We start from the raw sequence: 27,709 nt of genomic DNA on the forward strand, positions 1-27,709 counted from the left end.
AATTGTCCTAGAAATGAATTCCGGGTGCCATATAATATACCCATGTTATTATGTGTTTAGAAATATATGGTTTTATAGCCACCACAAATATCATGATAAATGATATAGCACAATGTAGTATAATAATGCTATTATCATATTTTATTTGGTGTGCATTAGCATTACTCCACTTCTGAAAAAACGTGTTGTTTGTATGTGATATTAGATTGTGATGGAGCTTGCCAATAGTCTTTATGTGATGTTACGTTAGCACGCAAGATCAAAGTTCAGGTAACCAGTCGTTGATGCTACTAGAACATTTAGCGCGCTTTGCGCGCTCTATCATAATTTTAATAATATAAGAAATGTGCATCTCCAGTTATGTGAGTGTGTCCACATTGAGGAGAGCCGGAGGATGAATGTGCTTGTGTCCACTATCTGTGGTAGGAAGGCGGAGAGGTCATAGGGAGCGCACGTCCTGTGCCGTCTTCATCCGCTGAAGAACAGATGGGGTGGAGTGGGGAGGGACCAGAAAAGTTAGCGCGCACAGATGATGACGATGAAGCGGCGGGAGTAGAGATTTGGTTGACTGGGAGTGTGACGGACTTGTGATAATTTAGCCACTAAACATCATCTCAATTAGGCGCACGAAAACAGGGAGATAGTTCCTCTGCAGAGAGACTTCACTCACTAATGCGCAGACCCACCGCATTTGAGCCCATGTGTCAGCAAGTGAGTCCCTCTGCAGTATTGCAGAAGGGACTCATTCGCGAAAAGATTGGATGCTAGTTTCGACCACTTTTGGAGAAAGTTTATTTCTATCTTGTTGGTTTTAGATGTTTAGGCCCAAGAGGTGAGGCGCTCTCTCTCTCTATATATATATCTATATATATATATATATTGCGCTCTTTTCTCACGGCGAACGATCTGCCTTCCGATTCTCTGCGCTCTCTATCGGGTTCACGCTAAGTTGGGACCAAATGTTAGTTAAATGAACCCGCGCAGGAAGTGTACTCCCTTCGTCGTGCACTTTTAGAGTTCAAAATTGATTACACGCTTACACGATCCCACCTCCTAAATCAAAGTGACTAAATTTTAGTCACTCTATTTGGATCAAGTGACTAAAGTTCCAAATAAAGTGACTAAGCGCGCGTTTAGCTTCCGGAAAAATTTGGGCAAATTTTTTGTGAACTTTTACAACACTAATTAGGAGTATTAAGTATTGACTAATCATAAAACTATTTACACGAATGGATGGGAAATCGTGAGATGGATCTATTAAGCCTAATTAATCCATCATTAGATATTATTTACTGTAGTAAATTATTGCTTAATTAGGTTCATTAGATTCGTCTCGCGATTTTGTCCGGGGGTTATGGTATGAGTTTTCTCAGTTGTTCACATTTAATACTCCTAATTAGTGATCAAACATTCCAAGTTACTGTATCGCTGGAAAATTTTTGGGAACTAAACTGAGCCTTAAAAGTGACTAAATGAGGGCATGCCCACTCAAGTACTCCTTTTAGCTTCTTTTAGGTACTCTTTGGGATCTAATGGGACTGAAATAATTTTAGTCACTTTATCAGTTTGTTTGGAACTGTAATCCCTATAAAGTGACTAAAAGTTTAATCACTTTGCTTTAGAAGGTGGGACTCAAATAGAGTCTAGAGTGCATTTATTTTAAAACAAACGAGTAGACGAAGCAAGCACCGTGCGTGAAGCGTGCTGCATGTCTGGACGACTGCACATGGCATGGTACACGGGCCTACGCACGTCCGTTACCCCGAATGAATCATGCTACAGTCCATTAGGGCATGCTACGCACGTCTGTATTTTAAATCTCATTGGTCGTAGCGTTTGGTCAGTGCAGCCACAGTCCTATTGACCCGAGTGCATGCCGTCCCCTTGGTGCAGTACTTCTGCAAGTCGCACAACAGCGCAGGGTGACACGTGCCGCGTGAGATGCGGAGAGAGCTCCAAGGAGCAGCAGGTTTTAAGAAACCCGATATGTGTGTGTGTAATGTGTATATATATAGTTACAAAAGGATAAATTGTACTGTCCAGCAAATATTTACTGTCGTCCAGAGCAACTGTTGAACAATGTCCATCAGAGGTTACCTTTGGGCTAGCAAAGACCCCTCGCAGCCTGGGTGGTCTGGGGGAATTCACAACCTTCAGTTACACAGCAATGCTGTCAAGGTTGGTTGGCTGTGGCAGAGATGGATGGATCATGGATGACTCCAAGCCCTGGTTTGGTCTGCCTGTGCCGGTGGACCCGCAGGTCAATCAGATCTTTGACGTTTTCACATTGGTGATGGCAGCCTCACAAGCTTAATTAGGACAAAAGTAGTAGCTCTCTGTCGTCTTAATTAGGACCAATGCCATGGATTTGTGTTGTAATTAAGGATAATGCACTTTCAGCTTGGAGTTGCTGTGTATTTGAGTAGATTTCACACGTCATTCTATCTCTCAATTAAAACTATGTATAAACTAGACATCTAAACACGAAGACCATTTCATAAAAAGTGACGTCACCCGACGGCCCCCACAGGCGACTCGGGCGGACCCCGCGCCGCTGGCGGCGGCGGCGGAGCTCCCCTTCCCCCACCTCCGCCTCGCCGCCGCAAGAGCTCCCCGCCGAGAGGCTCGTGCGGGCGACAGGATGGCGGCGGCGGGGAGTTTTCATCACCCCAAACCTGTTCCCTCCTCCTTTCTCCTTCCCCGGTCCTCCATTGCCGGCGGCGGCCACGGGCTTCTGGTCTCGGGCCCCTATGGCGTGGATCCGGCCCCTCTTTGCCGGATCTACACCATGGCGGCCCTCATCGGCGGTGGGGCGGCGGCGGACGTCGAGGCGGCGCGTGGCGGGTCTTCATCGATGGAGAGGTCGTCGGCGGGCGCGGCGGCGGCAGAGAAAGCTTGGCCGGCGTGGGTTCTGGCAAGCACGATGCCACGGGGAGCCTTGGACGTCGGTGGCGGAGCTTCGAGACCGCCCACCCTGCTCCTGCGGCTCGCCATGTGGACCGCGAGAGGCCCGCGCGTCCATGAGGAGGGCGGTGGAGGGTGGCTCCGGCGCGGCGCTGAAGGCGGCTCTAGTGGCGGGTGTTGGCTGCGTGCCTACGTCTCTCTTCGCGTGCGGGCTTCTGCGCAAGAGTGTGGCGACAACGGCGGCTACAAAGGTGTGGAGTTGAGGTGCCTTGGCTGGCTATGTCTGAGCTTGCGTTCGCTTGCAGTGGTGGCATGTGGCATCAGCGATCGTCATCTATGCAGGTGGCCACTCGTTCTTTCGGGCATGTCGTGTGGTTGCTGGCTGCGGACCGCGGCGCCTAGCACGGCAAGGCTATGGCTAGTGCGGTGAGGGACTGCGTTGAAAGACGGCGCTCGCAACAGAGACAACTCGCGCTTGCGACAGAGACAACTCGTGATTACAGGGCTTGCAGCGGACTGCGGCGATTGGCACTGCATAGCAGGTGCTTTTCTGGTGCAGGACAATGTCAGAAGATGGCGCAGGTGTTTTCGTGGCTGGCCGGTGTGGTGGCAGTGGCTGTGTGCTCAGGTCAAGTCTCGGGTGGCGGCTTGACATTTGGAGGAGATCTTTGGGTTGTGGGGCAGCTTTGCACAACCTTCCAACAGCAACTCAAGAAATGGATCTGTGGCTTGGGGTCCAGCGGCGGATGTGGCGAGGCCCCCTCGCGTTGTGGATAAGGGTGAGTTGTGAGATCTGACGGCAGATGAGGCAAGGCCCCTACGCGTTGGGTGTGTCTACGATGCAGGCTTGGAGGGCCCAGATCTGGTGGTATCACCCTGTTGGTTGGGGTGTGGGTGCAATGGCATTACGGTGAAAGGCCACGCTTAGCGGCGACCTTCTTGGCACGGTGTTGTCTATTTCCCTTTTGATCTTCTTCATTTCAGAGCTTCTACTGGAGTTTGGCAACTTCGGCAAGCGAATTTAGATTGGACCGTTGTATGCGCACGGTCGTGCATTGGGACTGGTGGTGGTGGCGAAAGTCTTGCTCGCTCTTCGAGCTGATGGCGGTGACGCCTTCGGGCGCCTCTTACTTCCTTGGAAGTGTCATCATTCTGCCCCTTTCCTTTTTGCATCGTGTTTCCTTCCGGGGTGCAAACCCTATCCTTTGGGTTGGGCGACGGCAGTGCTTGTGGCATTGCGCTCCTCCTTGGAGGCGTCGCTTTGGATTATCATGCTTAGCCAAGGTCCGGCGTCAACTGTTTGAGTTGAGTTGAGTTTTTTCTTTGGCCGGTGTATGTCGACAACAACCGATGCTTTGGCCGAGTGGTTAAGGGGTACGTTGAATTCCCTAGATGATGCACTTACACGGGCACTTTTTGTCTACCCACGCACAACCTTTGCATGGGGCAAGACAGGCCCGCTTGGAACAGTCGATTTCAGCGTACACGCGCAGCCTAGCTAGAGATGGAATCTTGCATGCTGTCGGGCAAGCCCAACACCCTATCCAGGTATCCAAACAAGCAAAAGCTGCATGCGCAGGGCAGGCCCAGGCCTTGCCCAGGCATCCAAACACGTCCATAATCTACTGTAATATCTTTATATTTATTTAATATATAACCATTAGGGATCCTACCCCTCTTGTTACATAAAATAAATACCAAGTTGCAGGTTGCGTAGAATGGCCTCGATTTTGAATAAAAAATAACAAGTTTTACGATAGTTGAAAAAAATAGGAGCCGTCCATCGGAAGAGATCTAAAGGTTTAAAAATAGTTGGTACCATGGTACCGGTACCAAAGAGTACCAAATAGGAGGGTGCGATACTAAAAGGGGCCGATGCCTTTTTTTAATTTTTAATCCCACAAAGAGCATAAAGGCCATTAAAAAAAAGAGTAATACCTCTTGGTATCGGTGGATTCACTTCCAACCATTGTAAAATATCTCAAAAAAAATTTTACTACTATCATTTATCAATAACTGAGTGCTACGTATCTGCAAATATGGCACACATGCATGTAAATCTTCAAAGTCTAATACATGATCAAGGCACTCATTTGGCCAATACATAACCATAGCATCCTCCTAAAGAATCCATAAATAACAGGTACCCTAACTCACCATATACAACACCATATATACTCAAGGGCGGGATGATTGGGATGGATATGAAAATCTGAATCTGAGATAGAATCAAAGATTATTGTTATTATTTTTGTTTAGGAAAACAGCAGAGAATAATTTGTAGCACGTTCATTTCCACCGTTTATGATCACCTTCCTCAAGGATTTGCCGATTTAGATACATTGCGGTTGCTATGCCAATCTGCATAATTAGATGCTATTATCCTTTTCCATTCCATCATGGCATCATTCATCATCTGAAATGTTGTCATCTGAGACATAAGTAAAAGAAATTAATGGCAAGCGTGAACCGGCCAAAGACAAGAAGCAACAAGGAATAATTGGAGCAAGCAGCACCTTCATCCTAATACTCAATTTTGAATCTCCGAATATGGATACGGATCGAATATTAATTGTTTGGGCTTGGATGTCCCATTTAGTTTTAGAACCCTTCGAGATGGATGGATAGTCGGAAAATATCTGTTCCAGTTTCATCCCTAGTTTTTGACTAAAGTGGCCCTGCCCTCCTTGGATAGTAACTTTTCTTTCCATCTTGGTAAACGGACCCGCACATTGTCAATCAGCGGTTGAACATCAATTCTCCTAAGATTTCTCACATGGGGAGGCAATCCAAGCTATCTGCCAGGGAAAGAGTTTACTTTACTGGTGAACCAAAGTGGCAGTGCTTTGATCTCATTTTTATGGCATCGAATCGGAAAAAATTCTGTTTTGTTGAGGTTGAATTTCAGTCCAGAACAACAGCTAAAAGTTTGCAGGATGCTACGCAGTGCCCCAAGCTCTGTTGCATCCGGCTTAGCGAAAATGCTAGTGTCATCCGCATACAGGAAACAGTTGAGAGTGGCCGGTCTTGGTAGGATTTGTGAAAGGATACCTGACTAGACAATACGCTCAATAATTCTCTGGAAAGGATCAATGGACAGGATAAAGAGGATTGGGGAGAACGGATCTCCTTGGCAGAGCCCCCGCTTGTTAGGTGCCTATGCCTTCCACAATAGACTAATTCTCAGGATAGAAGACTACCCTAGGAAGAAGGCACCATAAGCAGAGGACGAAGTAAAGATTCAGTTGGGCGACCATGTCTAAATGAAGACATCAAGCTAAAGCCGATCCTAGAGACACACATAATCGGGCAAGGCATGCATGGAAAAGTACGTGCAAATATCCCAGAACCAGCGATTCCCATGCGATGCTTCAACGACTATACGCCCTTTGCGAAAAGTTTTCCCAGGACCGTATCACACATAGGTGTTTAAAAACAAAAAATATCTTCTCAAATCAAAGTCTAAACTAGGAATATCATATAAAATTGGAAAAAAGCCTACATAACCCCAAATGTTTAGAGGGTTGTCTACTTCACCCATCCACCTTTAAAACTACGTTTTTAACACCCTAAACTATCAAAACCGGACAAATAATGCCATAAGCGGTTTTGGTGGGTAGTTTTCATGATGTGTCACATCTAAGGCCCAAGTGTCAGTGCCACCTCAGCAAACACATGGTGTGTGCCTGTGCGGCAACATGTCTAGTCTTTCACTCTTTGCCCTATCTTCATGTGGATGCCATATCATCAAAACCACCCACTAAAATCGCCTAGGGAGTTATTGTCCAGTTTTGCATAGTTTACTGTGTTAAAAATCCACTTTTAAAGGTACAGAAGTGAAGTAGATGATCCTCTAAACGTTAGAGGGCTGTATAGACTTTTTTCTATACAAAATTACATAAATATAGTAACACTGCTTGTACATATGTTGCTGAATTACCATGTATGCCTCCAATAATATATAGTGAAAAGGTAATTTAAGGTACTAAATGTTAAATAGAGTCAATTGTAGATGGATAAAAACAAAAAGATATTTTCATAAGTATTCTTTTTTGAGTATGAACAAATGATAGATAGTGAATAATATCCATATTGGTTATTGTATGTCTCATATGTGTGTGTACGCGCACGCTTATGTCTATTAATAACACTAGCACTTGCATGAAGAGGCACAGGTTTATTTGCTAGTTTGTAATAATAAGATTCCACGTATAACCGTATAACCATCCATCCACAAAAGAATGAAATTTTGGTTTTGTCTACGTGTAATGCCACGTAGACAAAATCACCTATAAAATCAACCTATGGGTTATTTGGATAGTTTCAGATTGTTTAGAGGGTATGATATCTGATTTTATAGATGGAGTTAAGTACACTAACCATTATAGGTCGGGGGTGATATACCCCCTTATTAAAAATGAACAAAAATGACCTATCAAATGTACGTCTAAATTAGGTACCAACATATAGTATTATATAAAATTAAATAAATAAAAAAACACTTATACATATGTTTCCAAATTACTCATGTCTGCCACTAATAATATAAGTACAACAGTAATTGAAGGTGGTAAACGAATGCTAGAGTCCATTGTAAACGGATAATGACAAAAAGATATTTCCGTAAGTACTTGTTTTAGAGTATGAACAAATGATAGATACTGAATAAGATCAATATTGATTAGTAGTGGGTTCAAAGTGTTTATATCTATTAACAATATTAGCCAGTTTGAGATGCGCCAGTTAGCAAATAATAGTAAGATTCCAGGTACAATTACCCCTTTGTTTCCAAGTTCAGTTGCTGCTGCTGCTGGAATGCAAGTAAGCACATACTAGCTGATTGCAGTCCAGCAAGCACATTATCATGCCTGAGTGTCAGATTAAACTTATAGTATGACCCAACCTGAATCTCCTAATCGCACAAGCCAGTACCGCACAAGTCTGCATTTGGGTAGCCTGCTCGTTTCCCGGGTTGCGGGTAAACTCCACGCAGCCGCAGGTTGCCCTGAGCCGTTTGATGGTTCCATCTGATGGCCCATACGTTTTCCGTATGCATTATTGCATTCCTAGGCACAGCCGCAAACCGTGACCTCTAAAACGAACAAATTAAAGCCTTTGAGTCACAAACATCAGAAGCCAGAGGACAATTCCATCTATCCACCGTTTGCCAAGTTTTCTTTTTCTTTGGGTGTTCTACGTTACGCGCATGTCCCACTATTACTGCGATCATGCGCAGACATCGATGATGGCTCCTCCTACCCAAAATGGATTCCATGCACTTACCAAGTTGGTTGACAATGGTCAATGAAGCAGTACTACTACGTATGCTAGGAGTCCGTCCGTGGAGACGGCTACCTAATCCACACATGTACAACAACACATGACCGTCGTCAGAGTCCAGTACAGTGCACCCCTAATCCGTACCCACTCGTCGTCGATGGCTCCCCTGCACCTAATATTCCCACCATGGTAGCATATTGACGGTCATCAGGACTGATTGGTGGAGATGCGAGTGGGGGCGTCCAACGCGCCTTGACTAACGACTGATGCCCAAAGCGTTGATTATTGGTTGAACGCTAGAGCAGACGCACGTGTCTTGGAAAACTCCTATCGTGACGTGAACTATACCCTTGTGGATTCACGTGTCTTGGAAAACTCCTATCGTGACGTGAACTATACCCTTGTGGATTCACGTGTCTTGGAAAACTCCTATCGTGACGTGAATTATACCCTTGTGGATTTTATAAAAAAGACTTAGACATACAAGTATCATAAATGAAGCAGCACGGGGAAGTATGCATTAAGTTTTCCTTTCAATGGAATCTAAGTACCTAGCGATAGCATGTTTTGAGTGGGTTACTAATTGAAACCATCCAAGATGTGAATTGAAACATTTAAAATAATTAGTTTACCTTTTTGAAGTTCTGAACTACAAGCAGATGCATGATGTCGTATCTAGCTAGCTTAATATTTAAATGAATTTTGATGGGAATAAATAATCTAACTTAAACTGAAGCTACAAACTGATTCTAAAACTAAATAAATAAAAAATTAAAAACTTTTAATCTAAACTAAATATTCATTTGTAATCTAAATTGTACTAAAACAAAAAGATTAAACAATTTATAATTATAGTGCATTAGGTTCATAACTCTTATAGCTCAAACATAAATCCAAATTATATTTAAAAGAAAAAACTCAATTGCAATAGGATAAAAAATTGGCTAGAATGCTAAAATTACGCACAGGCTCGAGGCGGCAGCAGAGTCATACCCTAATCCATCCACCGAGCAAGTCACAACACACCACTGCCTCGCCGTGCACACAATGGTGCCTATACTGGTCCTGGGATCGGATGCTCAAAGGGTCTGGTGGCATCGCCGAACCTCAAGTGCCTTGTCTACTCTGCCTCGTGAGAATGCCTCTCTTTGCAAGCTCGATCTGTTCACTGAATCCGATGTGCTGACCAGCTTTTGTTTTCCCGACCAATATAATCTCATCTCCTCAATCCAATGCCCAGATTTAATTCCTTGTTCCAAGAATCCCATAATCATTTGATTGTCACATGGTGCTCTGATGGCCTCATTGATGAATTATTAGGAGACATATAAACAAAGTACCACTGGCGATATGGTATTATTATTTGGTGATATTTGATATGACTTATTGGATGCAGAGTTCAGGCCAACAAGTTGGGCCTTCGTGGACCGTGTGAAAAAGAGTATCTAGTTAGTTATATTAATATCCTGCGCATATGGAAGCGTGCATATGGCGATAGTTATATATATATATATATATATATATATATATATATATACACAATTATTAGACCAAGTTCAGTGGAAGCGTGCATATGGCGATACTGTTCATATTCATAGAGTGGAGTTTGAAAGTCTTAATTATACGCAGACATTGTTGTGCCCGGTAGGCCGGGTAGGCTAACAGCAAGAGGGCCGAGGAACAAATCACCAAGTTGTCCAAGTTGATAAAATGCTAAGAATCTACAGTGAGACCCATGACGTACTCTCGTCACTGAATCGAGACGCCAATCAAAGGATCACGCGCCCAAATTAAACCTCCTCATCCCGCACACGGTTTCACACGTGGTCAACAATGGCTGGCTACCTCCTATCATATCATATCATACCATATCATATCTCGCCCTGCTTTCCTCCTCTCTTCTTCAATTCGCCACTTGAACGAACAAGACAATCTCGCGTGCTGTCCTGTACCTGAACGATTATTGACCTCCTGGTCTATCGTCACCAGCGCAGCACCACGCGTTCACAATCTCTCTCTATATATACATATATCCTCTCTTCTTAAAATCATCAAAGCCGCAAGACATGCCTGCAGAGATAAATACATACATGCCCTGCAGCCATCAGAAATATACTAAACCTCGCTCGCAACCATTCACCATGCCTGCTCGTCCAGCGCACTACTACATTCTACGGCTCGGGCTTCTCCTCGTCTCCGGCTCCCTGCTGCTGCACACCCCTACACCGTGCATCGCTGCCGCGAACGACACTCTCGCGGCAGACCAGGCGCTCGCCGTCGGCGACAGGCTCGTCTCGAGGAACGGCAAGTTCGCGCTCGGCTTCTTCTCGTCCGGCAACATCAGTGAGTCTGAGTCCTCCTCATCAGACAACAACAGCACAACCACCACCACCCTTGTCACCAACTGGTACCTAGGCATATGGTTCAACAAGATCCCAGTTTTCACCCCGGTGTGGATTGCCAACCGGGACGAGCCCTTCACTGACCCTGACAACAACCTCAAGCTGAAAATTAGGCTGGAGATCGCTAGAGACGGCAACCTTGTTGTCCTAGACATGGGTGCGGCTAATAAAACCCTAGTTTGGTCGAGTGAGATCACCAACGCATCCAAGAACAGCGACAACACCGTTGCTGTGCTCACCCGCACTGGGAACCTTGTCATACAGCATGCCACGGACCCGTCTCAGGTCTGGTGGCAGAGCTTTGACTACCCAACAGACGTCTTCCTCCCTGGTTCCAAGCTTGGTAGGAACAAGATCACTGGTCTGAACCGTGTGTTCGTCTCGAAGAAGAACCGGATCGACCCGTCCCGTGGCTCGTACTGTGTCGGGGTAGACGCAAGGTTTAACCAGGGGATTATCCTCTACCACTGCTCCTCATCTGTAGTTTTCTGGGCATCCGGGACGTTCTCCCTGCCGAATGTGGATCCCAGCGACAGTGGCTTCATCAGCTACAACCAGACCGACAACAGTCAGGAACAGTACTACATCTATACCATACCCAATGACACACTCTCTGTGTACACTGCGGTAGAGACTTCTGGCCAGATAAAGGGGCGTGTTTGGGTGGAGAACAACCAGTCCTGGGCCTGGCAGGAGTTTTACACCCAGCCCATGAATCCTTGCAGTGTTCAGGCTGCCTGCGGGCCTTTCACGGTCTGCACCAGCAACGACAATGCGAATATGTCATGTGACTGTATGAAGGGCTTCTCTGTCGAGTCACCCGGGGAGTGGGATCTTGGTGATAGAGCGGGAGGGTGCAGGAGAAACAATCCACTAGATTGCTCAACAGACAAGTTCTTGCCCATACCTGATGTTGCACTGGCCTATAACCCTGTGCCCATGAAGGTGACTGATGCTGATGACTGCTGGCAAGTTTGTGCCAGTGACTGCTCTTGCACTGCTTATTCCTACACTAGCAGTGGATGCTCTGTCTGGAATGGAGGATTGCTCAATACTGCAGCGGCGAGTACAGCTGGTGACATTCTCTACCTTCGCGTTTCCGCCAAGGATTTGCAAGCTTTGAGAGATAACAAAAAGGGGTTATATGTTGGAGTTGCTATTGCTGCAAGCGTTGCTGGGTCTGGGACAATTGTGCTCCTACTATTGTTCATTGTCTGGAGGAGAAACAGGGACTACGGTCTTCAATCAAGCACCACCCAGGATGCTGCTGGGATTAGAACATTCAGATACAGTTATTTGCGTCATGCTACAGAAAATTTCTCTGAGAGGCTAGGAGGAGGTGGATTTGGATCAGTATACAAAGGGCTTCTAAGTGACTCCATTACCATAGCAGTGAAAAGATTAGATGGTGCTCGTCAGGGAGAGAAGCAGTTCAGGGCTGAGGTTAGTTCCATAGGTTTGATCCAGCATATCAACCTAGTAAAATTAATTGGTTTCTGTTGTGAAAGCGACAAGAGGTTACTAGTGTATGAGCACATGTTAAATGGTTCTCTTGAGGCTCATCTCTTTAACAATAGCAGTGATGGCATCGTCCTAGATTGGAGCACACGGTGCCAAATTGCCACAGGAGTTGCTAGAGGACTGTCCTACTTGCATGAGGGTTGCCGTGAGTGCATCATACATTGTGACATCAAGCCAGAAAATATACTTCTCGACGCGTCGTTTGTTCCTAAAATTGCAGATTTTGGGATGGCAGCAATTGTAGGAAGGGATTTCAGCCGTGTCCTGACTACATTTAGAGGAACCGTTGGGTACCTCGCCCCGGAGTGGATCAGTGGAGAAGCTATTACTCAGAAAGTTGATGTCTATAGCTTTGGAATGGTGCTGTTGGAAATCGTATCAGGAAGGAGAAATTCGCCTGAAGTGTACACTACTAGCAGTTTCCACATTTCTTATTTCCCTGTGCAAGCCATCTGTATGCTTCATGCTGGAGATATGAGCAGCTTGGTGGATCCACAACTGCATGGAGATTTCAGATTGGAAGAGGCTATAAGGGCATGCAAAGTTGCATTTTGGTGTATCCAAGATAATGAATTTGATCGGCCGACAATGGGTGAAGTGGTTCGGGCACTTGAGGGTCTACATGAGCTTGATATGCCGCCGATGCCAAGACAACTTGCAGCTATAACAAAAAATGCTAGCTAGCTGTGGTGCATTAGTTTTTTTCCTATATAATTTGAATCAATGATAGTATGCAATTACATGCAGTTGCAAAATGTAACACATATGGTAATTGGTACATGAGTTTTCTCGTTCTCTTTGTTTCTCCTCTTTGTGTAACAATGGCACACAATTATTATACAAAAGGATCACACCATACGAAAATATTTGTTCTGGTGAATGGTGAGTTTCACTGGCCCGGATCGAGACCACCATCGCTACTGTCAGTTTTGATAGCTAAATAAGCTCTCTGTAATCCTATTGCTATTTTTGCTTTACCACTTTAGTGGGTGAGCTGGTGCCTATATAAGCACAGCATCCCCGGCGACCCCTGTAACCGGGAACAGAACTCCTCTGTTTTTCGATTGAATCAAGCGGCCTCTTGTCAAGCTGACCTCCGGCCTTTCCCCCGACCTCCGATGTGTGTGGGAACTGGTCAACAATTGGTACCAGAGACTAGGGTTTTAGTGCTTTTCCCCCACCACCGCCGCCACCGCCATCGCCATGTCGACCTCCAGCTCGAGAGCACGCCGGCTCGCAGACGCCACCAAGGCCCCTGGCGCGGGTGGCAACGACGCCGCCGCACAGGCGCGCAAGGCGCATATCGAGGCTGCTGAGGCGCGCTTCCTTTGTGACGCCATCAAGTTCGACGACGTCGACTACGAGCAGGATCACCGGGCGCTGGAGGCCATCTGCACTGCCGTTCCACCGGAGATCGGCGCCACCATCGCCAACAAGCCAACCGCCAAGCTCGTTTGGGAGGCGATTGAGGCCAGGCACGTTGGGAGCGACCGCGTTCGTCGCGCCGCACTCCAGCGCCTCAGGGGTGAGTGGGAAGGTCTCACCTTTTGCCCCGATGAGCAAGTTGAAGACTTTGCCGTCCACCTCACCAACCTGATGGAGCAGATGGTGCGCAACGGCGACACTGACCTCGACGAGGAGCGCACCGTGGAGAAATTTCTCTGGTGCATTCCTAAGAGGTACGAGCAATTGGTCTTCTCGATCGAGACCCTTCTCGCCCTCCAGGATCTCTCCATCGATGATGTTGCCGGGCGGTTCAAGGTGGTCTAGAACCATGAGCGCGCATCGGAGTCAGAGCAGGGCAATCTGCTGTACTCAAAGCAGTGGCGCACCGACAGCAAGAAGGGGGATCATGCCACTACGTCCAAGGACGGCCAGGAGCGGCGTTGTCGTCCCCGCGGTGGCAAGAAGACCAAGCCCAAAGGGGACCGTGCTGGAGGCGTGGCCGACCCTGGCGGCGGACACAGAGTGGGTCGTGACGACACCTGCCACAACTGCAACCATGTCGGGCACTAGGCTAAGGATTGCCCCGAGCCACGGTGAAATCGCGGTGCAGCACACATCGCAGAGGGAGACGTCAACGCCGGCCTCTTCCTCGCGCACGGCATCGTCGAGCTCGACGAGCCACATGCCTGTGTCTCCCTGAACACCGCCACAAAAGAGGAGATCGGCAGGTGGTACCTCGACAGCGGCGCAACCTACCACATGACCGAACGTCGCGAGCTCTTCACCGATCTCGACGGCGACATGCGCGGCTTGCTGCGGTTCGGCGACGCATCCAAGGTGGCCATCCCGGGCGTCGGCTCCATCGCGTTCGAGGGCAAGAACAGCGAGCAATGGGTGCTGGACGGCGTCTTCTACATCCCGCGCTCCAGAGCTCCATCCTGAGTCTCGGGCGGTTGGACAAGGACGGCTTGGAGGTGAAGATCAAGGATGGCGTGCTGAGAGTCTGGGATCAGCGCGGACAACTCATGCTCAAGGTCCTGCGCAGCCCCAACTTCCTCTACATCCATCACTTCAACGCGGCCAAGCCTCGGCATCCTGCGCAAGCCGGGGGATAGGAGCCCTGCCTCACCCGACTCCTACGAACGTCCGCCTCGCCCAACCCTGACCCCTGTAGGAGGAGTTCCACCTCGCCCGACCCCGACCTCTACGGAAGGGGTCCGCCTCTCCCAACCCTTGCAGGAGGTGGTCCGTCTCGCCCGACCCCGACCCCTGCAAGCGGTGGTCCGTCTCGCCCGGCCCCGACCCCTGCGGGAGAAAGTCCGTCTCGCCTGACCCCGACCCGTGCAGGAGCTGGTCCACCTCGCCCGACCCCGACCCCTGCAGGAGGTGTTTCGCCTCGCCCGACACCGACCCCTGCAGGTGGTGGTCCGTCTCGCTCGGCCCCGACCCCTGCGGGAGGAGTTCCGCCTCGCCCGACCCCGACCCATGTGGAAGGGGTTCGCCTCGCCCGACCTCAGCGTACGAGGTCCACGTGCAAGGGAGATCAAGCGCAGCTGTGGCATAAGCGCTATGGCCACCTGCACTTCAATGCCCTGCACAAGCTGTGCAAGGAAGACATGGTGCGCGAGATGCTAGTGATCAAGCACGACGGCCATCTCTGTGACACCTGCGTCGTCACCAAGCAGAGGCGTGCTCCCTTCATCGTTCAGGCTCAGTACCGCGTGTAGGAGCCGCTCGAGCTGATGCATGGTGACCTGTGCGGGCCGGTGACGCCGGCAACGCCTAGCGGGAGGTGTTTCTTCTTGCTGTTGGTGGATGACGCCACGCGCTTCATGTGGGTGTTGCTGCTGACTACTAAGTTGGGCACAGCGGACGCCATCAAGCGCACCCGGGCGGAGGCAGAGAAGGCGAGCGGGCGCAAGCTGCATGGGCTTCGCACCGACAACGGCCGGGAGTTCACCGCCACGGAGTTCGCTGAAACACTGCGCCAACGATGGCATCACGCATCACTACTCCACTCTCTACTCACCACAGCAAAACGGCGTAGTAGAGAGGAGGAACCAGACCGTGGTGGGCATGGCATGGGCCTTGCTGAAGCAGCGAGGCATGCCGGTGAAGTTCTGGGGCGAAGCGGTGGTGACAGCGGTTCATCTGCTGAACCGGTCACCGACCAAGAGCTTGCAGGGCACGACCCCGTACGAGGCGTGGTACGGGCGTGCTCCAGCGGTGGCGCACCTGCGTGTCTTCGGCTGCCTCAGTTTCATCAAGGAGCTGAACCAGGTGCGTAAGCTTGATGATCGCAGCAGGCCAGGGGTGTTCCTCGGGTACGCCGATGGCACCAAGGCCTACCGCGTCTACGACCCGGTGTCCCGGCGCATGCTTGTGTTCTGCGATGTCGTCTTCGACGAGACGCACGGCTGGGACTGGAGCAAGAGCATCGACCATGCAGCGTCACTAGCGGAGGAGCTTGTCTTCGACTACGAGCTGATCGACGCCGACACGTCGGGGCCGGCCTCCGCCCCGACACACTCTCCAGCTCCGGGGGAGACTGGGAGTGCAACGTCGGCCCCGCCGACCCCTACTTCTGCATCGGCACCTGCGTCCTCTGCTTCTGCGGCGACCCCTGCATCCCCTGCTTCTGCGTCGGCCCCTGCGTCCCCTGCTTTGGCGACTCCGGAAGCGGCCGGGCAGACTCAAATTGAGTCAGCCACACACCTGGAGGATGACGAGGAGCGTCTGGACACATCCTACACTGGCGAGCCCCTCCAGTACCGGAGGATCGACAACATCCTTGGCGCGGAGCTACATCTGACGCATGCCGGCGAACCAACCATGCACGTGGAAGGGCATGGTGATCCGGCGTGGCGTAAGGCGATGCTGCTAGAGCTCGAGTCCATGGAGAGGAACCAGACTTGGGAGCTCATAGATCTGCCAGCCAGCACCGCCCAATCTCTCTGAAATGTGTTTTCAAGCTCAAGAAGGATGAGAAGGGCGTCGTCATCAAGCACAATGCACGGCTGGTGGCGCGGGGCTTCGTCCAGCAGGAGGGGATCGACTACGACGACGCGTTCGTGCCGGTGGCGAGGATGGAGTCCGTTCGGGTTCTCCTCGCACTGGTAGCCCAAGAACGATGGAGCATGCACCACATGGACGTGAAGTCCGCCTTCCTCAACGGCGACCTCAAGGAGGAGGTGTAGCTGTACGGGCTCAGACAAGTGCTGCGGGCCTAGAATGCAAAGCTGGATGCGACGCTCAAGGAGATGGGCTTCCAGCAGAGCACGCACAAGGCGGCGATGTATCGGCGGGGCATAGGGTGTGCTGTCCTGCTGGTCGGGGTCTACGTCGACGACCTCATCATTGCCGGTGCGGACGACGACCTCATCATTGCCGGTGCGGATGCAGAGGAGGTGGAGAAGTTCAAAGCGGCCATGAAGCATAGGTTCAACATGAGCGACCTCGGGCTGCTGAGCTTCTACCTCGGCATCGAGGTGCGCTAGGACGCCAGCGGCATCACGCTTCGTCAAGCACACTACGCCGAGCGCATTCTGGACCTCAGCGACATGGCGGGCTGCAACCCCGCCCACATGCTGATGGAGGAGAAGCTCAAGCTCAGCCGCGACAGTGAAGCAGAGGAGGTTGATCCGACTCACTATCGTCGGCTGGTGGGCAGTCTCCGCTATCTGGTCCATACCCGGCCCGACCTGGCATTCGCGCTCGGGTATGTGAGCCGATTCATGGAGCGGCCGACGGTGGAGCACCTGCAAGCCATCAAGTGCGTCCTCCGCTACATGGCTGGGACGCTAGACTGTGGTCTGCACTACAAGTGTGCCTCCAGTGCAATGCGCTTCATTGGCTACTGCGACAGCGACCTCGCCGGCGACGTCGACACAAGCAAGAGCATCAGTGGGACGATGTTCTTCCTCGGTGATTGCTTGGTCTGCTGGCAATCGACCAAGCAGAAGGTGGTCGCGCTGTCGAGCTATGAAGCAGAGTACATCGCCGCCGCTTCAGCCGCCACACAAGGGCTGTGGCTGTCCAGGCTGCTCGGGGAGCTGCTGGGTAGCAAGGTGGATGTGGTGGAGCTCAAGATGGACAGCAAGTCTGCCTTAGCCCTGACCAAGAATCCAGTCTTCCATGGCAGGAGCAAGCACATCCGGATCAAGTACCCCTTCATCAGGGATTGATTGGAAGAAGGGAGCATCAAGGCCGACCACATATCCACTACTGATCAGCTGGCCGACATTGTTACCAAGTCTCTAGGCAAGACCAAGTTCCAGGAGATGAGGAAGAAGATCGGGCTGAAGCAGATCACTCAGCACTAGGTTTAGGGGGAGATTGATAGCTAAATAAGCTCTCTGTAATCCTATTGCTGTTTTTTCTTTACCACTTTAGTGGGTGAGCTGGTGCCTATATAAGCACAGCATCCCCGCCGTCCCCTGTAACCGGGAACAGAACTCCTCTGTTTTTCGATTCAATCAAGTGGCCTCTGGTCAAGCTGACCTCCGGTGTGTGTGTGGGAACTGGGCAACAAGATTCTCTGGCCTCACACACAGTACTAAAAAAGCAGGTCCAGATAAAGCTCCCTAAGCTTCAGCATAGCTCCTTGCTGAAACACCACAGGCTGTACAAATCCCCAGAGCTTGCAGTGTACCAGGAACGGAAAAGAACCAGCACCTACAGTGAACCACCCAAGGATTTCAAGGCTCTCATGGTCCACCTCCAGATCGAGAGAACGGAGGTCCACCTCCATAACGAGAGAACGGAGAGCTGGCAATCTCCCGTGGATGTCGAGGTCCCCTTTGCTGCAGCTCCATACCATTTAGTACTTTAACAAAGTTTTCTTCACTTGACAAGGAGCGGATAAGATCGAGCACCGTATCGTGTGCACCGCATTCATACATGGGTGTGGATTATGCTTCTATTTATGAGATCATTGAAGTAAATCTCTCCGGCTTCAAATAGACTCTGACCTTGTTTTCCACATTGGACAAAACCATCAGCTATCCACATCTCTATAAAACGAACTTTGTCAATTTTATAATCTTCTGGAAACACACTTAGATATAATAAACAAGTCCTTAGATGGGATGGCATATCATAATAGCTAAGTGACAAGATCATTCTCATGTTGCTCACATCTAGACTATCGTCCAATCCAGTGCCAAGAGAGTTGCACACCTTAGACCACTTTATTTTATTTCCTCATTTGGTAGCCAATAAACTAGCTATTGTAATGATAGCACTACTAGAAAACACGCCAAAGGTCCACCCCAAAAGAACCACTATGAAAATGAACCGGTACCTATGTTAGCATAGGTACCGGTTTACCTTCGTACATGTACTTTTGGGGTGGATGGAACCTATGGATGAGCCTTAGGTACCGGTTGGTAACACCAACCGGTACCTAAGGCTCTCCATAGGTACCGGGTGGTAATTTTTACATTGGTACCGGGTGGTACCACCAACCGGTGTCTATGGATGAGACTTAAGGTACTGGTTGGTTTTACCAACTGGTACCTTAGGCTCATTCATGTGTTACTTCAAAAGAAAAATATCTATCTTCTCCTCAGAAGTGATGTGTAAGTGAGATGATAAGAAAAGTACACGCGAGACAACAGATCCTGAGTTCGAATCCCGGCCAACCATTTTTGCCAAAAATACTAGCCTAAGGCACCGGTTATTTTACCCGGTACTAATGGCCGTGACTTTTGGTCTCGGTTTCCGGGTACCGGTTCAAAAACCGGTACCTAAGCCCCTTCCTAACCGGTGCCTTTGGGCCTTTTTCCAGTAGTGTAGCCAAGGGTACACCAACACATTTCTTTAGTATTCTATCAGATACATTGGCCAGCTTCTCATAAGGACATTTGCCTGTCTTCATTGCCAAATATATTCTTCGATACAGTAATTTTTTATTTGGAGATGTGGAAGCAAAGAGGTTTCAGCTTATAAGCACCACCAATTTGTTCGGCGACATTGAAACTATGGGTAGTTGTGATAATTCTGTATCCACCATTATCATCAGGGAGTGCACATCTTATCATTTTCCAAACTGAAACATCCCATATGACACCAAGAACAATGAAATATCTGTGCAATGGCAACACAAAAACCATGCATTGTTAACTAATTGAGGTAGATAGGGTCTATCTCTGGTGATGGGCAGTTACGCACATACACTATTTATATTAAGTTGAGCATATGGCTATTAGATTACTGTAGGATCGATATATGTAAACCACGGCAACCAAAGGGGGTTGAATAGTTGCGAAAGCTAAAAATAATTTCTAACACTCCCCAAAATCCGAAAAGCAAATATATCTCGTTTTTCAATTTCGGACAGAACACCAGCACGTTAGTAAAACGAATCTCCAGCAATATCCGTAACTTCAATAAATCTGAAATTTTAACTGAATAAACTAGATAAAATTTCACAACTAACCCAATCGGATGTTTAGAACTCGAGATATAAAAATAACAAACGCACTGTCCAGAAAGTGACGAGAATTAACTAAGCCGAGATTAACCAGAATTAAGAAAAACTAATCAATCAAATTTGTCAGAACACTAGATTGATGCCCTAGCAAGGTTCTAGATGGATCAATCAACTCAAGACTTAAAAACGAGTAATCAATCTATAACCAAAAGCTAGACGTGCAAATATCAAGCTGAAAGAAGGAACGAGATTACCAACACGTCGATTTGCGAAAGCTTAATCTTTATTGCATCAATCGTGTTTATAAGACGCCGCTTAGAAGCATCACCAAAAGGATTTCTCTAAAATCCCAAAACCCTAAAAAAACAGCCACAACATGCTGTATATTTTCTATCTGCTATTTCTATGCCTCTGCCCTGCCCATCGAAACAGCCGCCGGGCTCTGCTTTATTCTCCACGCCAGGCACCTATACCCGGACCGGACTCTGCACAACGCTACATGCAGCTTGGCGGGGACTTCCTATATATCTTCCGGAAGATAGGTAATCTACGTATCTTTAAGCCCATTTAGCCTATTAATTTCAGTCCACCAATAAATAACATGGTAGCACATAGGTGTAACTATTTTTTTTAATTTTTATGAGTTTAATTATTCTATTATGTAAACTAACTATATTTTTTGTTATATTTTTTGTTTATACATGCTTTAACATTTTATCAAACTTAAATAAATAATGTACGAAACATGATTCAACATTTATGAAAAACTAGTTCAACATTTTAGGTGAAAATGTTGAAACAATATATCCATAATGTTGAGGTAGTATATTCCAAATGTTTATTTGAAAAGTAAAAAAATAGTATAAATTCATATTTGATCTCGTCCCGTTGCATTAATTCTAAGCAATTCGTTGGTTCAAACGGATTTTGAAATGAATTCATAGTTTGGAAGAAAAATTGAAGTGAAGTTTTAAATTCCACCCCACTTCATCTTCATCCTATGCTAGGCTGACATGTGCCCAGCTAGCTACAGGGTCTTGCACGCTCGGTTGTTGGAACCTGGCAACCTGCACGCTGATCTGCATGTGCAGTGGGCCGGTGGTGGGCCGCGCACTGCATGCCAGGGAGAAGTGTGGTGATCGGCTATGCGAATCGTACGGCGTACGGATGATACACGAATCTCGTGTAAAGGCTGAATCCAATAGCTCCCCCATATTGGACCTCCAAAATTAAATACTGCACTGTTATGACACTGTTATGCACTGTAGACAGAGAGAGGTAGTTAGAATAGTGATAGGGGATGAGGGATGGGGGAGCTCTTGGATTCGGCCTAAGGTTGAAACCAGCGGTGCCCCGTATGGACCCCCAAAAATTAAATGCGGTACTGTTACGGCACTGTTCTGCACTGTAGACAGAGAGAGGGGTAGTTGGAATAGTGATTGGGTGGAGGACGGGGGAGGCCGCTAGTTTCAGCCTAAAGGCTATCCGTAGTCGTAACTGGAAACCTTACCCTATCCTCGATCCAGTTGACTGAACGCCCACAACCGTCAACTGGAAACTCATCCCTGCGGTAAGATGAGTCTTCTCTCACCCCATATACTGCGTCGTCTCTCTCCTACTCCATCTTCTTCTCTCTCATGCACGCGGCCAATGGCTCCACATCTCCCGCCATCGGATAAGGACGAGGCGCGGACGCCGGAAGAGGGTGAGGACGGGGCGCAGTTGGAGGAGGGTGAGGCCGCCGGCCACCGACGCCATCGCCACGGCCTCGAAGCTCGGCGGCGGCGGCCCTCCATGCTCTACGCCGCGTCCATGGTGAGTAGAGCGGCAGTTCCAGTGGAGGTGAGCCGCGACCGCCGACGAGGCGGGGAGGACGCGCGGCCAGCGATGAGACGGGGAGGAGGCGAGCCGCGGCCGCCGACGAGGCGGGGAGGGGGCACCCTGGATCCACGCGCGAGAGAGCAACGAGGGAGACGGCCTGCCCAAGGTCGGATCCGCACCGCCGGAGAGATGGGAGAGGAGGCGCCAGCGCCCGGCGGGAGAGGAGGAGGCGGGGAAGGAGGGCCAGAGAGATGTGCGGCGGGTGGGTGGAGGATTGGGGTCTTGGAGAAAGGCAGAGAGAGGGGCGGGGAAGTATAAAAAATAATAAATATTGTGGTAGTTGATATAGAGTTGAGATATAAGGTAAATATGCTTGCAGAGGATCGTAGTATAAGGTAGAGAATATTGTTGATCAGAACATAATATTTTTTTTAGGTAGAAATTTAGAGTCGGATGAATGCGGATAGTCTGTGGGCCCACTGCCTGGCCGTTCGCAGCCCACCACGACCGAAACAACCAATCCATCTACATGCACGTGCACCTCTTGGCTCCTGCACACCAAGCATGCATAAAGGTACAGCGCATGCATACATACAAATCATCCGCACCGCTTCACGTATTGTCAGACCCTGTTTCCGAGATCCATTGTGCTTACCGTATCAGTCTCTGGATCAGTAGCTGATACGCACAGAGAACAGAAATGGTACAGAAAACCGAGCACCGCATACATTACATAGCACAGAGTCTTATACAAAACCTTCATAAGGTTCTTACATAACGGCTCACAGGCCGCAAACTTTATTACACATCGGAAGCGTAGCGCAGCTACCCAAATCCATAGGCATGGTTTGGGTGCAGGCGAAACCCTAGCTACACGTCCTCATCTACGATGTAGTCGCCTTCTACGTCTTCTGCTGAAAAACCACAACGATGAAGGAGTGAGTACATAAAGTACTCAGCATGTCCCATCTTTAGCAAAGTTTACTTAGATGCATAGGGTAAGGCAAGGAAGGGCTTGGGTTTGATTTTGCGGAAATGCTGAGTTTAAATGCAAAGGTGTAGTTTGTAATGTTTCTCTTTGAGAAGAGAAGAGAGACAAGAGGAGCTCATTGAGTTATAGTAGTTTGGCCCTGGGGGAGATACTTCAATCCCACCAGTTCCCGTGCTTAGAAGTCTAAGCACACTTGTAATCAATTGTTTTTCCACATAGCATCACCCAGCATCTGGGTTAACCGAAAACGAGATTCTTTTTCGAAAACACACACGCCAAGAACTCACACCGAAAACCTAATCACCGTGACTCCACCACAGCATGCATGAGACCGCAGGCACGGCTATCCGGATAGATTGTACCTCTGCAAAGTTTTTACACTTTCCCCACACGATATACTAGAGTTGTGTCAAGTATAACTCAATCCCGTACTCACGTAGCATATAGCACAAACCACCTACGAAACCATTCAGGAGCCCATACTCAAGGATATTTCTCTTTAAAGCCACGACACGGTACGCCACATAGTTCCCGCGCCGGGTCAGACACTGGATCAACCACACAGTCCCCGGGTCCGAGGATTACGACACGGTACGCCACACAGTTCCCGTGCCGGGGCCAGACACCGGTTTAGCCACACAGTCCCCGGGTCCGCTCCTGGGGTCCGTTGCACCCTATCTCCAGGTGAGTTGCGGCTCTAAGCCCGTGGGGTATGAGATTAAGTCCGTCTTAAGCCGGACGTGTGGTTGCACTTATAGTATGCCAGGGGAGACGCACAACGAACCGGTCCTTACATGGCTAGGGCAAACTCTCCTTAGCACGTGTACAAAGTAGGCACACGGCCATGTCCACCCCGGCTCAAAACAGTTTTTAACCCATTCACCAAGTAACTCACTTCACCAACCACACTTAAAGAAATTTTGCATTTGCAATGCTTCTAGCCTAAGCATTTGGTAATGCAAGAATTGTATCATCATTTAATATAAATGATGATTTTATCCTAGGGTTATCAAGGAATCAGGGTGATCAAAGGTCAAGGATAAGCATTAATATCAAAATTGGGTATTGACTAAGCAGGCAAAAATACTCATTTATTTTCGAAAATCTCACACCATGCATTTTATGAAAAAGTCTAGTTTAATTGTTGGTCAGATTTTATTTTTGAATAAAACTGGGTTCAACATGATCAAGGAGGGGGCGATAGGACTTGCCTTCAGGCTCATCAATGAATTCTTCCTCGTAGTCCGGATCTTCGGGGTCGTCGTACGCGTCGTCGTTTAAGCCTAGCGTACGAACGTCGAGTACGTCACTAACGGTACGTACGATCGCGTTTAAACAAAGCAAACAAACAAACAACAATTTGAAAAAAATCAATTTAGGTAAACTTTGGTATAGTTGGATAGATCTTGATTTTAGAAAATTTTAGGAACATGAATCATCGGATTTGGATGAAAAATGAAGAAGTTATGGCTTGCGGAAGTTTGAAATACTAGAAAAGGTGGTCCAGGGGCATATTTGTGAAAAACTGATCTTTGGAAGGGTTTATCAGCAAATTCTAGGGGCCTAAATGTAATTAACTAAAACTTCTAGGGGGCTGTGGGTGCAAATCATACCCAGGGATGGCAGACCCCAAATTACGAAACCTCATGGTTTAAAACCTAAAAATGAGGGCTGTTTTGTTATTATTTTTGAACTGGGCTGGACTGCGGGTTGATTCTTATTAAACTCAGGGGCTCCTTTACAAAAATACCATGCGACCCGGTATTTCGCGATCTGATCCACTGGATCTTGATCGGGCAGCTCTGGTTTGAAGGGCTCGGGATCTAATTTCGGACATTGGCTCTGGATCGAATGGTCCAGGGGGCTCGCGGGCGCCGCTAGTGGCGGAGCTCGCCGGGAAATCATTCCCCGCGGCGGCGCGGCTCGGAAGCTCACCGGAGTTTACCATTTACGGTGCTCCGGGGGTCAAATCGACCAGGGGTTTGGCCGGGGATGGTCTACGTGGCATGGGTAATCCACCTGGGCCCTAAGCGGGGCTCGGGGATGCTCGGAAGGGCGTGCGCGGCGGCGGAGGTGGCTCTGCGCGGCGTGGCTCGCTGGCGAGCGCTCGTTCGGGTCATTCTGGGCTCGGGTTTGGGCATTGGGGGCTCTGTGTGTGCGCGCAATGCTAAAGCACACCTAGGCGGGGCTCGCGCTGATCTGCAGTGGGCTCGCTACGGCGGGGTTGCCGTGCGGGCGGCGGCGGAGCGCTGGTCAGGCCGTGTTCCGGCCGCGGGGGTGACCTACGGGTCCTAGCATCTAGCTCAAGGGATAGAGGGAACCGGGGCGGGGCTCACCAAGCACTCAATTAGGGCAGGGCGGCGGTCTGTGGCGGCAATTGCGCGGCAGGGCGGAGGTGGCCGGCGACGGGGTTGTGGCGCTCGAGCTCGATTGAAGGCGGGGGTGCTCGGGTGTGTGCGAAAATGGGCACAGGGGCGCCGGAGCTTCTTTTATGGGCGGCCAAGGTTGGTGCGGGGCACTAGAGAAGCTTGGGAAGCTTCTCCCGTCATCAATGGCGGCGGTGGGGGCCGGGCGTGCGCAAGTAGGGTAGGGGCCGGGTGAGGGAGCAGGGAGCGGGGCAGGGGGCTAGGGTGAGAGCTCGCGCTCGCGGCCACGTGGCGCGGGTGGGTGTAGGGGCCGGCGACGGGGAAGAAGGTAGCGAGCGGCGGTGGCGCTCGGTGCGGGGGTGCAAACGCAGGGGCGGAGGCGGACGGCTGAGCGGCGGAGGCGGATTCGGCGCGCGTGGGCTGGGCGAGGCGCGGGAGTGGGCGTGCACGAGCGGGCTGGCCGGGGCGCGGGAGTGGGCCGGGGCGGCGGCACACGCTGGGCTGAGCAGCGGCCCAGGGGGAGGAAAAGAGGCAGGCTGGGCTGGGCCGCACGGGAAGAAAAGGAAAGAGGCGGCCCGTTTTGATTTTAAAACTTCAAACATTTTTCAAATGGGTTTGGGTTTGAATTTGGGGTGAATTCAAAAGGTTCAAAAGCACAAAAGGGTTAAAACACCTCATTAAAAACCAAACAACTCAAAGTTATACTCCAAGGTTTTTGAAAAATTTTGAAAAGCCATTATTTTGAAAAGATTTAAATTCTACCTTTTTGACCAAAATGTGTTTTGTTAAATTTTGAAAATTTCAAATTTTTTTACTTCACGATTTTTAGAAGGGATTTGAAAATAGGGTGTTACAAAACCTACCCCCCTTAAAAGAATCTCGACGTCGAGATTCCGGCTAGTTCTCGAATAGGTAGGGGATTCTTTCTTTAGATCATCCTCTCGTTCCCATGTCGCCTCGGCTTTCGTGTGATTCCTCCATTGTACTCGACAAAACCTCACAGCGGTCCTTCTTGTTTGTCGAGTGCCTACGTCCAAGATTTTTATAGGTCTATCCTGATATTGTAGGTCCGGCTGTAGGTCCATGACTTCTGTCGGAAATTGTTCCTCAAGCACTCTCAAACACTTTTTTAGTTGAGACACATGGAAGACATTAGGGTTATTTAAATTCCTACCCCTAGTTGTGAACCCCACCTCAGTTGTACCCCTAATTCATTCCCCACCTCAGTTTTACCCTCCCACGCGCCACACTTCGTTCAATTCTACCCGCACAAACGGTTTCCGTCCGTCATTGATAGGTGGGGCCCACTTTTCACCAAATATATGCACCGCGTTGTCTCATTGACCAGTGGGCCCCACGATAAACTTTCCCCATCCATTCTCCACCAGCCATCTCGATCCCGATCTGGGAGGCGGAGCGGCGGCGGCTAGGGTTCCGCAGGGCCGCCGCAGCCTCCGAGCCGGCCGCCCGAGGCCTCCCCGCGGCTTCCCGTGGCCTGAGCTTTCCCACCGCCCCGCCAGGCAAGAACCTGCGCGCGCGACCTCCTCCCTGCCGCCGCCGGGCGGCCTGCCGCGCGCCTCTGCACCGCCTCCCTGCGCGTCTCGCCTCCTCCCTACCGCCGCCGCGCGCCCCGCCGCGCGCCTCTGCATCGCGGGTCAAGCTCCCTGCGCACGCGGCCGCCAGCCTCCCCGCGGCTTCCCGCTGTCCGCCTTCCTAGCGCGCGTGTCCGACCTCCTCCGCTGTCCGCTCCCCACCAGTCGCCTCTGTTCTTCCTCCCCACCGGCTGGCTGCCCTGACCGAGCTGTAGCTCCGGCAGCCCGAGGCTCCACCGCCGAATCCCCGCCGCCCTCGCCCCTGCGGCGCGCGTGCTTGCCCGGCGAGCGCGGGTCCCTGACGCGCGCGCGTGCTATGCGCGGCTCCCCGAGGGCCCTGCCGCGTTTGGCCACCGGAGCCTCCGGCGCCGGCCACCCATGGCTCCCCGCCGGCAGCCCTCCACGTCCTGCGAGGCGTCGCGGCTCCCTGCCGCGCGCGGTCCGCAAGCCCCCTCCCTGCCTCGCGCGGGTGCCTGCCGGCCGTGGCTTTCCCGCCTGGTCCGGTTGCTGGCGACGCCTGCCTCCCGGCCGGGTTACTCCCCAGAGGCCACCTCGACGCCACAACACTTGCTGGTGAATTGGTTTGGAAGCTTGAAGGTAGTTTTAGTTCTCTGCTCTATGATACACTGATTGTTGAAGGTTGTTTGTTGAGCTGCTAGTTTACAATTGCTTTGTTGTACTGCTGAGTTAGTGAACTAGTGCAGATTACAATTGTTTTGTCCTGAAATGATGCTTACAACTGATGATTACTTGCTGAAATAATGATTACAATTGTTGAGTTAGTGAAATGATATTTACAATTACTGAAAGAAATGATGATTACAATTGCTGAGTTAGTGAAATGATGATTACAATTCTCAGCATGGGTGCATATTACAATTCCTTTGTCCTGAAATGATGATTGCTTTTATAAGTGGCTGTGCTCATGTATATTTCTTTCTCTTTTTTTCATC

The 27,709-nt window shown here is 49.7% G+C and overlaps 2 protein-coding genes across 2 annotated transcripts; both read left to right on the top strand.

The window, feature by feature from the left end:
- The first annotated feature begins 10,251 nt into the window (after positions 1-10,251).
- On the top strand, positions 10,252-12,983 carry LOC120644026 (G-type lectin S-receptor-like serine/threonine-protein kinase At2g19130). Its single transcript, XM_039920561.1, has one exon. The coding sequence runs from the start codon at positions 10,275-10,277 to the stop codon at positions 12,789-12,791; it is 2,517 nt and encodes an 838-aa protein (XP_039776495.1). The 5' UTR covers positions 10,252-10,274; the 3' UTR covers positions 12,792-12,983.
- Positions 12,984-17,113: 4,130 nt separating this feature from the next.
- Positions 17,114-17,737, top strand: LOC120645489 (secreted RxLR effector protein 161-like). Its single transcript, XM_039922272.1, has one exon. It carries the CDS (start codon positions 17,114-17,116, stop codon positions 17,735-17,737), a length of 624 nt encoding a protein of 207 aa, XP_039778206.1.
- Positions 17,738-27,709: the final 9,972 nt, after the last annotated feature.

This window comes from Panicum virgatum, chromosome 8K, assembly GCF_016808335.1.
Source record: "Panicum virgatum strain AP13 chromosome 8K, P.virgatum_v5, whole genome shotgun sequence".
Classification (NCBI taxonomy): domain Eukaryota; kingdom Viridiplantae; phylum Streptophyta; class Magnoliopsida; order Poales; family Poaceae; genus Panicum; species Panicum virgatum.